A 14,843-nucleotide genomic window follows, 5' to 3' on the forward strand; every position below is an offset into this window, starting at 1 on the left:
TTCCAGGTAACAATTTAACGACCTATTTCTACATGTATTCAGAACATAGGTTTTTAACAACAGCCTAAACAAATTTAGCTGTGTAGCATGTATCAAGACCAACTGTCCTTAGATATAATTGGCACATTAATATTGTCCTATTTGATAGCTAGGCAGTGATATATTTCTTTTTTAAAATAAATTTATTTATTTGTTTGTTTATTTATTTATTTTTGGCTGCACTGGGTCTTCTTTGCTGTGCGCAGGCTTTCTCTAGTTGTGGCAAGCAGGGACCGTTCTTCATTGGGGTGTGCAGGTTTCTCATTGCGGTGGCGTCTCTTGTTGCGGAGCACAGGCTCTAGGTGCATGGGCTTCAGTAGTTGTGGCACGCAGCCTCAGTAGTTGTGGCTCGCGGGTTCTAGAGCACAGGCTCAGTAGTTGTGGCACACGTGCTTAGTTGCTCTGCGGCATGTGGGATCTTCCCGGACCAGGGCTTGAACCCGTGTCCCCTGCATTGGCAGGCAGGTTCTTAACCACTGAGCCACAGGGAAGTCTGGCAGTGATATTTCTTTTTCCCCTTTCCATTCTTCTCCTCCTCCTCCTTTCTCTCCTCCTCTTCCTCCTTCTTCTTCAACTAGCATATGTTATGGGCCTCACATGTTCTAGGAACTTTTTGTAAGACTGGGGATTCAGTTGTAAAGGAAATATATGAAGTAACGGCTAGTATGGAACTTATATTTGAGTTATAGCACACGAACAGTAAATAAGTCTTTTAAATAAGTCAGGTAATATTTGACATTGTATGTTATTAAAGTGTTAAGTATGGGTAAAGTATGATGATGATTAATTGACTGGAGGAAACGGGGACATTTAGGAGGTGACGTTTGAAGGAAATGATACAAAGGGGCCAGCCGTGCCATGTTCTGGGAAAAAAAAAATTCCATTGCAGGATGAGGAGAATTGCATATATCAGTATTGGAGTTATTGGCATATTGCTGGCATGGAGGGCATGACAAAGGATGAGATCCCCTTAGTAGAGAATTTAGGTAGAGAAAAGGCAAGCATACAGGGTGACCGAACTGTTAGAACTTAGTTGACTGCTGAATTAGAATCAATGAGATTGGTCAGTCATGTAAGAAAAGAAAGACACGAGGAGAGACGTTGCACAAGAAGAGATCCTCCAACTCTGTGGAAGCTGCTTTGAGGTTGAATAAAATCAACGTTATTATTTCTCAAGCATTTGGTACAAGTTTACGTGCTGCATCACCTATGTAAAATAAGTTTTTGCAATATGATATGTCTGATAAAGTGGGCATAGTCAAATATCGTCTTAAATTTATTTTTATAAAGTCCTTTGCAAAAACTAGATTTAAGATTCTAGAAAGCTATCTAGAAAGACACAACTGATTTAAATTTTGCATGTTTGAAGAAAATCTCTTAAGGGTAATACAGGCAAACAATATCAACTATCAATGTAATGGATAGAATGCAGAATTGATATATTACAACATATTATGTTGAAGTTTATTATAGGAACAAGTAAACTGAGAAACTACTTTTATTAAAATCTGATTCTGAGACAATAATTTTTTAGAATTAAACTTTTGTTCACTTAACAGGGTAGATACCAACTGATTTAAGAGATCTTCAGGCTGCAAGAGTCCATCATTGGCTCTTTGCATTTCCAAATAGTTTGGCCATCTGTGATCAAGCTATGCTGACTCAACTCAGAGGCTCACAATGACCTTTGGATCCTTTAGTCACCAAGAGAAGGCTTTTCCCACTCTCTGGTCTACATTCCTTGCTAATTCAATTTCGTGAATCTAGTCAATTTAAATTTTTAAGAGTTGCCATCAGTTATTCAATTCTAATTACAGGATGGTGTCTTAAGGTGGAATAATAGGAGTTAAGGGTGAGAGGATTCAGTATACACATATTCGTTCTGGGTTATTGGCCCTTCCCTTTACATATAATCATTGTGATCATTTTGCATTGTCACCGGTGTTCTAAAGTAGGGCGATCAGATTTCCAGTTCTACCTATGACAGCCCTACTAAACCCTATTTTTTTTTTCTGGCATCTTGTCCTAGAAGCATTTGTCCCTGATTTTTAATTTTTTAAAAATTTTATTAGTACCTGCATTACAACAAGCCAGAGTTAATTTGGTAGACATCTACTTTTTTTACTTGCAGCTTCTTTCATGGTGTGTGAGGAAAAGTGTGTGAGACATGTGGGCAGTGAATAAAGTTGTTTTAAGACATGGTTAAATCTGAAAGAGGGCTAGTTATAACCCAGTACACTATATGATAAAACACAGTTAAGCTAAGAAACCTATTAAATAATGTAAATATGTATGAAGAATATCCTTCTGATAATATATTTCAGGTTAAAATAGTCTGCATAAGATATCTTTCATTAATGTACATATAGACCATTTATCCTTTAGAAATACATTTATTTCTAATATAATTTAGAGAGAATTTAATTTTTGATCCATTAATGTAATAAACCCAACGTTGTCACTTTTAGTGAGAGCACAGTAAAATGAATAAAGAGAGACTAAACAGGTTAGATTATATATGTGACATGTACCATGCTTCATACATTGATCGAGTCAGTAATGCACATTAAAGATGATACTCAACAAAGTGTCTGTTGCCTATATTTAACTGGTGACACAAGGAAGGGGGAACTGTGAAACAATTATTGATTATTTCCATGAAAGACACATTATTGGCCTCATAGTGGTTTTTTCAGCTTTGTATGCACTATAGTAGAGCATACCTAACTGCGAGTGAATGCACAATTCCTCTTACACATGACAAGTCCTCATGGAAAACATAAATATACAAAATATTATCAAATATTTTTGTATTCCTTAATTGCTTTGATGTTTATTTATTATTACTATTTATTTATGTTTGACTATTTTTTGAAGATTTCTACAGTATTTAAATTACTGATTAGGAAATTATACAGGATAATTTCTCTCTATTGACTTTAGAAAAAACATTTAGAAAATATTTAGAGGGTTTAAAGTTGCTTAATCTGTATTTAATGAATTGTAATGTCAATAAAACTGAAACAGGAAAAAAGGAAAGACTGAAACAACTGAAGAAAATAAAATCAGATTATCAGAGTGATGTAAGAATTGAACCTTGCTAAAGTCCTTCTGAATTTAATAGACGACATTTACAAATTATGAGTAAGAATAAAGCAAGACTTTACGCAATGAACTTTTGGAAATTCTGCTGCATATTTGTATCATCTTAATTTATTTTACATTTCTTTTTTCCGTGGTAAGTTTATAGTAAGATTCACAGACACATGATTTCACACACACACACACACGCACACACACACACTCACTCACTCACAAACATAAAAAGTGAATCACTGGTTAGTCATCAATGGTTCATTATCAAGCACTGTTTGAAACATTGAAACACTGTAGAATTCCAGTTCTGTAGGATTGCTACTTTTAATTTAAAAGTGCAGTGAGTCTTATAAGGGAGAACTAATTATTTTCCTAGAAATTGAACTCCCTAACAAATTCACATGAGAGAGTTATTCTGAATATTTATAATATCATATTTTTATCCACTAAATTTTCTGAGTTTGACTTTTTTGGATTTACCCCACACACGCAAAGAAATTATTTTTTGTGACATTAATATATTACATTAAGTTTTCCATTTAGTAGAGAAAAAGGTCATGACATATTAGGACATTGAAGAGGTATGTTTTGGTTAGAAGTAAATGAAGCATCGATTAAAATGGGCTTTAAAGTAAACTGAACTGGGAAAAACAACCTAACTCCATAGCTCTTGTCTCTAGAAATGAAGTATGGGTGGTCTATGAGTCAGTGCATTTTCTTGGTCTTCTTGATTCTCATTTGTATGGTACTAAGAAATCTAAAGTCTTAATTAAAAATTTCTCTTGGTCAACAACTAACAGTACAATGATTTTGACTATTGTTCCTGAGGCCAAATACAGGTGGTCTAGTTCTGCAAACTAGAGACAGGAAACCCTGATAGAAATAAATGAAATGGAGATATCATGAGGAAATGTAAGGGAAGGAAATGGATGAGTGCATAGAAGCATAGTTAAAAGAACAAGACTTACCTATTACAAACTGATAGAAATGGTCCCTAAGAAGCCTTTTGTTGGAATAATTCTTTACGATTCCTACAGGGATATATCTATCTATTGATTTATTTAGCATTTGTATTATTGTGATATAATTGATAATATTGTGTAAGTTTAAGTCATACAATGTGCTGATTTCATACATTTATATATTGCAATGTGGTTACCACTATAGCCTTAGCTATCATTTCCATCATGTCACATGATTATCATTTCCGTGGTGAAAACATTTCAGATCTAGTCTCTTAGCAACTTTGAAGTATATAATACAGTATTGCTGACTATAATCACTATAAGGTACATAATCTCCCCAGAGCTTATTCATATTCTAACTGTAAGTTTGTACCCTTTGACAAACATCCCAATTCCCCTACAACCAAGACCCTGGTAACCAGTAATCCACTATCTCTGTAAGTTCTGCTTTTTTTTTTTTTTTTTAAGATTCCTCATATAATTCATTGCATACTCTGCCTTTGACTTAGCATAATGCCCTCAAGTTCCAACCATGTTGTCTCAAATGGCAGGAATGTATTTAAAACACCTGAAACTAATGAGTGTCTACATGCTGAGTGGAGGACAGTATAAAACAAGCGTTAAATAACTAACATAACAACTCTAAAACAAAACAGCAAATACTATCAATACATGCAATTGAGGACCACAGTAAAAGTTTCAACATTTTTATTACTGAAGCATAGAATGGCTTCATGTTAGAATGTGTCAGTTTATAAAATTAGATTGTAATGAAAAACTTCATAATGCTAATTTCATATAAAATGACAAGCCTATTTGATTTAGTGCCATTTGTGTTGCCATTCTTATTGACATAGAACATAGTGTTTCAAAAGATGTGGATTTCCAACAAGACCCATAATGCTAGATTCCATGTTTACATAAAAATAATTTAAAAGCTCATTAAAGAAATATTTTTAATTTGACCATTAATTTTAAACATACAAAGACGTATTTCCCATGAGTTTTATTGTTACTGAATTTTAATGAGAATACTTACCTTATCAATCTGATAGATTTTGTTTTGCACTTTAAAAAAAATCTTTAAAGAAAGTAGGCATTTTACAGAAGGGGATGAAGCAAGCCAAATAATTATGCTTATCTTCACACTATGTCGAGATCATTTCAATAATCTTTATTAATATTTTACTAATATTCTGTAATTTTTTTAGGTACAGGTCACAACATAGTTTTTTGAAGAAAACCGTTTCTAATTTCCCTTTGATTCCTCTGCTAATAACACATCTTTAAATGATCCTTAATTACGTATTGTAACGGGTTGTTTAATAGCTATATTTCATTAGATCATGGATTCACATATTTAAAACTCTATATGGTGTATGGAAATTAGGGTTATTTTGTATAAGGTTATATTTTCTTGTCTATACAGAAAGATGCTTGTTTTATAATTCAGAACAGGGAGGCCTAGTCTTTTATTGCATATCATCATCCTCCTTGCTAAAGAAAGAATACCTTACAGAACTGGAATCCGTTTTTCAAGAAGACCATAGGCTTAATTTCTTGTAACTATGTATTTTCTCTTCAGGAACATTTGTCATCCAGGTGACAGCAAGTGATGCTGATGACCCTTCAAGTGGCAATAATGCTCGTCTCCTGTACAGCTTACGACAAGGCCAACCATATTTCTCCATTGAACCAACAACAGGTATTCCTGGAAGAAACAAAGTGCAATTCAACATGATTCTAAGGCAAAGTCAGAGCAAAAGTTCTCTGCCTACAAACATGTTGTAAAGTAGACCTGATGTTTCAATAAATAAATGGGTTGTAATGTTAAGCATTTAATTATTTTTAATCTTTTAGCTGGTTTTTCTAAGGTTGGGAGATTGGATTTTTCACCCCCATACCACAAATGATTTGTGTATGGGATATAAAACATACTTAAGGATTATTACAAATTAATTACAGACAACCCAATTTAAATATATGGGGAAAAGACATTTACAAGCAATTGACAAAAAATCGACAAACAAAAAGCCTGCAAGCATATTAAAATTGCTCAACCTCATTAGTCATCATGGAAATGCAAATTAAAATCACAGAGTTCCACCTGTACACCCAGCCAGAATGAGATTAAGCTGAGTTTATGGCTGGGTGTAGGAACTTAAAAAAAAATAGTTCTGTATTTTATGTCTTTTTGATTCACATGAATACAACATTTGCTTTTTCTGTCCTTCTCCAATTTCTGTTAATCAATTGAATACTTTATAAAATAAATTTTAAAATTGCTCTTATTTATTTACATCTATTAAACAGTTAAGAATTATGTGACATTGATTGATTGAACAAATATTGATTGCTTTGGTCACTACAAAGATTAAACCCATATAAATGAGCTTATAGTATCTAAAGATGAGAAAAAAAAAAAAACAACCTGACTAACCAACCAAGAATGTGGCAAGTTCCAAAAGCAATAAAATTCTGTGATTGTTAATGAGACAAATATTATTTCCATCTTGATGACATGAAAAGCTTTAAAAAATTAAAGCATGTGTTGGGTCTTTAAGCATTTGTTATTGATTCATTCATTTAGCAAGTATTAAATAGGTCAGCCTTTATCAATCAAGTTTCTTTTGAGAATCAGAATCTGAAAAATATGATTTGAGTGACTATATTCTTAATTCTCCCCAGGATAATACCTAGTTTCTATTATTCTTAAAGTACAGGTTAAAGTTATTTTAATACATGCAATGGATGCCTTAAGACATTCCCTTACACAATTTTGGTCGAGAAGGATTGAATATGCAACAGGCATTGTACAGTATACTAGGTTTACAGCAGGACACCATTGCAACATTAAAAAAATAATAATAGGGCTTCCCTGGTGGCGCAGTGGTTGAGAGTCCGCCTGCCGATGCAGGGGACACGGGTTCGTGCCCCGGTCCGAGAAGATCCCACGTACCGCGGAGCGGCTGGGCCCGTGGGCCATGGCCGCTGAGCCTGCGCGTCCGGAGCCTGTGCTCCGCAATGGGAGAGGCCACAGCAGTGAGAGGCCCGCATACCGCAAAAAACAAAAACAAAAACAAATAATAATAATAATAAAAGGAAAGCAACAAGGACTCTTTTCTCTTGGAACTTACAAGTAAATATTAAACATTTGTGTATTAATAAATACATGCAGTAAGTTTGTGAATATTATGAAGTGAAATAAACAAGGTTCAATACAAGAAAGTAAGAACTTCATATTGTGTGACCAAGGCAGAATACACTGAAACCAGAATGCTGAGCTGAGACGTGACCAAGGTGAGGAGAGCATGGAAGGCATTCTAGGTTATGGGAAGAATGTATAGGAAATTCCTGAGAAAGGAGAGTGTTTAAGCTCATAGACTAACTAGACACCAATGTGAAAAAGCACCGAGGAGGAGAATAGAAAATGGGCTATCTGTGTAGTAGATGTGTGCTGGGTGACACTGGATCTTTACAACCATTTTGAGCACTGTCTGTTCCTCCAGCCCTCACTGACTTCTTAAATATATTGAGCAGATTAGCTAAATCAATTAATTGTATTAATGGAGGAGCAGTAGAGCCAACAGCAAGACAATTGGAAGCCAAAGCACAGAAGTGGTAAGTTTTCAAGTGTGTAAGAGGATCTAGGGATATATGTCCTTTATCCATTCTGAAGGTAAGAAGACAGGTTGAAAATAAAGTCAGCAAAGTTAATTGAAGCCTCCATGCATGGGAAGTGAAGGCCTCTGTGTTCGTCTCACTTGCTGACTAATCTCTATACCTAATACTCTAATACTATTCTCCTTTGCTAATAGGAAACACAATTCTCTGTTGAGTCACACACAGGGAGATATTAGGAGCATCTGTTTCATATATTCCATGGTTTCCATACTGATTCATATAACAGAGTATAGTTGTGAAACACTTCAGTCCACAATTAAAATCTCATCATAATGTGGTTCAATTTGTCCTTCTTTTATTTTTTTACAGGTATCACAATTTTTTAATTAACACTTTTTCCCCAGACATATTTGAAGATTAGCCATTCTCTTTCTTATATTTGTATTATGTGTTTCCCAAATCTTTAGGATTACAACCCTTCTATTCACCACCTTAAATTTTTCCTAGGTTGTTTTCAGTGATGATTAACTTTTTACTAAATAATTTTATAGAAAGTGGACACTTATTACAACATTTCCATGGTCCAATATGGATATGAATACCTCTGTTGGTGGATTATGAATAACTGTGAGTCAAAAATCAGCTCTTCTTCATATATTATGACTCAAAATAAATTTAACATCACAGGTGCACAATATTTTTGCATAAATTTGGTATTATAGTTTTACATGTATCCATAATAAACTAACTTCTTCTAAGTTTAGGGGAAAAGTTAATTGTAGAGCCCTAATATTATGTTAGAGAAGAAAGCAGAAAATAAGTTGAGTTAAAAATAATATTCTTCTTCTCTCCCTGTGGTTTATCTTAACATAGTATTTTATTAAGATTCCACTGCTATTAGTACTGTGATGGCCATTCTAAACTTTAGGCAGAGGTGGTGATTGACTTATTATTGTTGTATTTTTTTCTCCAGGGCAGCATCTAGCACATTGTAGTGGTTCAAAATGTGTCAAAAGAATGATTTTATGCTTGAATTCTTAAGAAATTAACTAGGAAGATGCCATGGTTAATAATGAAATAATAATTATAGTTTATTATGTCTTTAAAGGAGTCATAAGAATATCTTCTAAAATGGATAGAGAACTGCAAGATGAGTATTGGGTGATTATTCAAGCCAAAGACATGATTGGTCTGCCTGGAGCACTGTCTGGAACAACAAGTGTATTAATCAAACTTTCTGATGTTAATGACAATAAGCCTATATTTAAAGACAGTAAGTAAAAAGGATTCTAATAAATAATTTTTGAAAGTATGGGAAATAACACAAACTAAGTCTTGATTTAGCAAAATGCTTAAAGCATCTGCTTTCAGATTTAGGGTAGTGTCACTCTTTCCTCCAGATTAACTTGTTGGCAATTTTTAGTTTGTACAATCAAATAAACGGTTCTTTTAATTTTCCCACAATGAAAGAGACACAGTAGCACAGTTAAACTATTACTTCCTGAAAACAGCAAAATATTACCAACTTTAAAGTAACATTTCTCCCACTTAAAAAAGGAAAATCTCACAAAGCACTCTGTGGAATGACCTGCTATATGCTACTAAGGAAGTCAAGAATCCCTTTAAAAAAAAATTATACTGAACATGCTCCTTTTTTTAATTCTAAAAAGATTTATTCTTTAGGATATTAACACCTGTGATTATTTTGTACATTTTAGCATAAATTACAAATGATATATGAATGACTAGTTCTTTGTAAGTTTTATGCAAATTACTTCTGAAAAGTAAAGAGAAAAAACCTTATTTATATTTATATCTATGTATTTCAAATATAACTGCCATTGTTTTCTTGTGACCAAAACAATGGGGTCATCTGACTTCATCTTTCTCTCTCTTTTTCTTCTTTTTAAAATTTATTTTATTGAGATACAGTCGATTTACAATGTTGTGTTAATTTCTACTGTACAGAAAAGTGATTGAGTTATACATATATATAATTCTTTTTGATATTCTTTTCCTTTATGGTTTATCAGAGGATATTGAATATAGTTCCCTGTACTATTCAGTAGGACATTGTTGTTTATCCATTCTATATACAATAGTTTGCATCAGCTAGCCTCAAACTCCCAATCCATCCCTCCCCCACCCCCATCCTCCTGACAACCACAAGTCTGTTCTCTATGTCTCTGAGTCTGTTTCTGTTTCATAGGTAAGTTCATTTGTGTCACATTTTAAATTCCACATATAAGTGATATGGTATTTGTCTTTCTCTTTCTGAGTTACTTCAGTTAGTATGATAATCTCTAGGTTCATCCATGTTGCTGCAAATGGCATTATTTCATTCTTTTTATGGTTGCATAATATTCCATATCTTTCTTTTCCACTTCCACTAATGGAATGGAATTAATGCAATCCAGGCTCAGATTCTCAAAGTCAAACTGTTACCCTTAGAACTCAACTATTTGTTTTTGGACTCTACCATCTTTAATTCATACTTATATTGGGTTGGCCAAAAAGTTCGTTCAGACTTTTTTGTAACATCTTATGGAAAAACCCAAATGAACCTTTTGGCCAACTCAATATTTATTGGTTATTTTAGGTATCAGAGAATTCTTGAGTGAAATTGAAAAACTATTTTTATTAAATTTAATTTGGCATGGTGGAAGGATACAATAAAAATAAACCTAAGAATATTGAGAAGGTATACATATGAATAGAAATTTGGAAATTATATGTACTGGTGAAACGACTTCCTAAGATATATTTAAGAGAAAATAATAGATACTCAAAAAGATATGAGGGAAATGTTCAGATTGCAAAAAAATAAAGGGAGAGAGAGAGCAACAGAGAGAGGTATTTAGAACAGGTAATTGGTGAAAAGGGTGGGTATGGTTTTTCCGACAGCCCATAATAAAGGGAGGGTGCTATATTTAGGAGTTTTTTACGTTAATTATCTGTGCAGAATATCCTGAATTTTGTTTTTAAAGGTTTATATCGTTTGACTGTCTCTGAATCTGCATCTGTTGGGATGTCGATTGGAAAAATCATGGCATATGATAATGACATAGAAGAGAATGCAGAAATGGATTACAGCATAGAAGATGATTCAAAAACGTTCGATGTCATTACTAATAACGAGACCCAAGAAGGAATAATTATATTAAAAAAGGTAGATGCATTAAAATTATTTGTTTTGCATAATAATGCAAAATCAAATCAGAAATACATATATATTTTGTGTAACCAGTTAGTTTTTGCTTTGTTACATAATTAAAATAAGACCCTGTGATTTAGTTTAGGGAGCAAAAGAAAAGATATATTATATGTGTTTTTATAAAAAATTCTAAGATATTTCATTTTTTAGAATATTAACATATATGATTATTACCTACATTTTAGTATTAATTACAAATAATAATATACAAATAGCTAATTATCAGTTTTATGCAAGATACTTCTGAAAAAATAAAGAAAAAAGCTCAGTTATTTATATTTTATATCTATATATTTCAAATATAATTGATGAGAGAGTTAATTGTTACCGAGATCTTTGAATTATATTGTAGAGTAGTTTTTTTAAAAGATTTTAATACACAGGAGAAACTTTTTGAAATTATCTTAAATAACAGGAAATTAATTCTCAACTCCATATTTATACTCAGAAAAGTATACTTTTAATCCTAGATAAAAAATATAATTATTAACCCAAAACATTTTATAATAGACATAAATAACAAAATACACATAGGGATTTGCTACACAACTACTTAATGAAAATATCAGAGGGATCCAAGAACATAAATAGTAAAACCTAACTGGAAAGCAACTGAGACTTAATTTAACAACAAAACCTTTTTTTTCTTAAGTAATTCCTCAAGTCACTGATACCAGTTTTCTGTGTACACTGCATTTCTTTGCAGAAAGTAGACTTTGAACACCAGAACCACTATCGTATTAGAGCAAAAGTTAAAAACCGCCGAGTTGATGAGCAGCTCAGGAAATACCATACTGAAGCTTCCACCACTGTCATCAAGATCCAGGTGGAAGATGTTGAGGAACCTCCTGTTTTCCTCCTCCCGTATTACATATTTGAAATCTTTGAAGGAAGCCCGTACGGATCATTTGTAGGCACCGTCTCTGCCACAGATCCAGATCAGAGGAAATCTCCTATCAGGTATGTCTGGAAGGGCAGCTTTGCATTAGTAAATGAGGGAACACAGATTAGCTTGAAAATAAAATTTTATATTAATGTAACAAGGATATATCTAGATCTGTATTTCTCTCTAAGGTACTTATAAAATTTGCAACAGTTTAAACAAGTTGAAACAGGAAGCCTCACTATTGGTTAAGATGCAGTGAAATAAGAACTTGAAAACGTGCAAGAAAGAGGCAATCACCAACTAAAATTAGATGCAGTCAACTCTCTATTAATTGGGGTAAGAAGGTGAGGGAAAAGAAACCCTTGATTATGCCAAATCAGAGCAGAAACAAAGCTGATCACAATGTGGTTCATCTAAACACTGTTTAATTAAAATGATATTCAAAAATAAACTAAGCTTTTATAGGGTACTGCTAAAGGAGTAAAAATGAAGTAAGTCCAATCAATTAGAAATAAATTTCTGTGTTGCAATTAAACAATATTTACCATCTATTAAATTAGTCTGTTTTATTCAGGTAGTATATTTTCTTTCTGTTTTTTTTTTTGTATTTGCATCATAGTTCTGGTTAAAAATAAAAGCAAAACCTTTTACATGTTTCCTTCCACCACCTTCCCTTGCTCATCCATTTTCCATACTTTACAGTCCAGGGACTTACACAAACTTCCATATATTTATTAAGGTGCTGGGTACTGCTTTGCTCTTTGGAAGGGCTACGGACACAAAGAGCTTCTTTAAATTTCTGAGAGAGACGATGCTCCCACTTTTCCACTGTAATTCCTAATCATAAAATGCTGCCTTCTAATATGTAGATACAGTTCCTATTTATTAGCAGGAACTTTAATAATGAATATAAGTATATATGTGTGTGTATATACAAGTCAGTAAATTAATTGTTTAGGTTTTAAAGAGTATATTAACCTATTTGTTTTTTTGACAATACTAAAGAATACATAATTTTAAAAAATGCTTTCATGATTAAAGCTTTCATTATATTATTCTTTATAATAATAAAATTGTAGAAACAATTTAAATATCTAATCTCAGTGGTGTAAATAAGGCAATGAATGATGAATGCTTTCCAATGATGCTTATGAACATAAAGACATGGCATGATTCTTTAAAAATAATACAAAATCAAAAAAAATAATAATAATACAAAATCATTAGAGTCGTATGTTTACTACAAGTAAAATATTATGTAAAATAAATGAGAAAAATAAGTGAGCACACCCAAATATTAACAGAGGTTGTGTTTTGTTTTTTTTTAAATTTAATTTTATTTATTTTTTATACAGCAGATTCTTATTAATCATCAATTTTATACACATCAGTGTATACATGTCAATCCCAATCTCCCAATTCATCACACCACCACACCCACCTGCCCATGGCTTTCCCTCCTTGGTGTCCATATGTTTGTTCTCTACATCTGTGTCTCAATTTCTGCCCTGCAAACTGGTTCATCTGTACCATTTTTCTAGGTTCCACATACATGCGTTAATATACGATATTTGTTTTTCTCTTTCTGACTTACTTCACTCTGTATGACAGTCTCTAGGTCCATCCGTGTCTCTACAAATGACCCAGTTTCGTTCCTTTTTATGGCTGAATAATATTCCATTGTATATATGTACCACAACTCCTTTATCCATTCGTCTGTCGATGGACATTTAGGTTGCTTCCATGACCTGGCTATTGTAAATAGTGCTGCAATGAACATTGGGGTGCATGTGTCTTTTTGAATTATGGTTTTCTCTGGGTATATGCCCAGTAGTGGTATTGCTGGGTCATACGGTAATTCTATTTTCAGTTTTTTAAGGAACCTCCTTACTGTTCTCCATACTGGCTGTATCAATTTACATTCCAACCAACAGTGCAAGAGGGTTCCCTTTTCTCCACACCCTCTCCAGCATTTGTTGTTTGTAGATTTTCTGATGATGCCCATTCTAACTGGTGTGAGGTGATACCTCATTGGAGTTTTGATTTGCATTTCTCTAATAATTAGTGATGTTGAGCAGCTTTTCATGTGCTTCTTGGCCATCTGTATGTTTTCTTTGGAGAAATGTCTATTTAGGTCTTCTGCCCATTTATGGAATGGGTTGTTTGTTTTTTTAATATTGAGCTGCATGAACTGTTTATATATTTTGGAGATTAATCCTTTGTCTGTTGATTCATTTGCAAATATTTTCTCCAATTCTGAGGGTTGTCTTTTTGTCTTATTTACGGTTTCCTTTGCTGTGCAGAAGCTTTGAAGTTTCTTTAGGTCCCATTTGTTTATTTTTGTTTTTATTTCCATTACTCTAGGAGGTGGATCAAAAAAGATCTTGCTGTGATTTATGTCAAAGAGTGTTCTTCCTATGTTTTCCTCTAAGAGTTTTATAGTGTCTGATCTCACATTTAGGTCTCTAATCCATTTTGAGTTTATTTTTGTGTATGGTGTTAGGAAGTGTTCTAATTTCATTCTTTTACATGTAGCTGTCCAGTTTTCCCAGCACCACTTACTGAACAGACTGTCTTTTCTCCACTGTATATCCTTGCCTCCTTTGTCATAGATTCGTTGACCATAGGTGCGTGGGTTTACCTCTTGGCTTTCTATCGTGTTCTATTGATCTATGTTTCTGTTTTTGTGCCAGTACCATATTGTCTTGATTAATGTAGATTTGTAGTATAGTCTGAAGTCAAGGAGTCTGATTCCTCCAGCTCCGTTTTCTTCCCTCAATACAGCTTTTGCTTTTCAGGGTCTTTTGTGTCTACATACAGATTTTAAGATTTTTTGTTCTAGTTCTGTAAAATATACCATTGGTAATTTGATAGGGATAACATTGAATCTGTAGATTGCTTTGGGTAGTATAGTCATTTTCACAATATTGATTCTTCCAATCCAAGAACATGATATATCTCTCCATCTGTTTGTATCATCTTTAATTTCTTTCATCAGTGTCTTATAGTTTTCTGCATA

The 14,843-nt window shown here is 33.1% G+C and overlaps 1 protein-coding gene across 3 annotated transcripts in view; it reads left to right on the forward strand.

Moving 5' to 3' along the window:
• CDH19 (cadherin 19) overlaps positions 1-14,843 on the forward strand; it is a 49,986-nt gene that overhangs the window by 4,701 nt on the left and 30,442 nt on the right. For all 3 annotated transcript variants that reach the window (XR_003794385.1, XM_029228044.1, XM_029228032.1), the window contains exons 3-6: positions 5,686-5,805; positions 8,833-8,997; positions 10,712-10,893; positions 11,645-11,898. Coding sequence is in view for 2 of the 3 variants with exons in the window: in XM_029228044.1 (XP_029083877.1) it covers positions 5,686-5,805; positions 8,833-8,997; positions 10,712-10,893; positions 11,645-11,898 (721 nt within the window). In the remaining variant the exon portion in view is untranslated. The remainder of the gene's footprint in view (positions 1-5,685; positions 5,806-8,832; positions 8,998-10,711; positions 10,894-11,644; positions 11,899-14,843) is intronic.

The sequence above is a fragment of the Monodon monoceros genome, unplaced genomic scaffold (genome assembly GCF_005190385.1).
Source record: "Monodon monoceros isolate NGI ecotype Baffin Bay Population unplaced genomic scaffold, NGI_Narwhal_1 Super_Scaffold_1, whole genome shotgun sequence".
In the NCBI taxonomy this organism is placed as follows: domain Eukaryota; kingdom Metazoa; phylum Chordata; class Mammalia; order Artiodactyla; family Monodontidae; genus Monodon; species Monodon monoceros.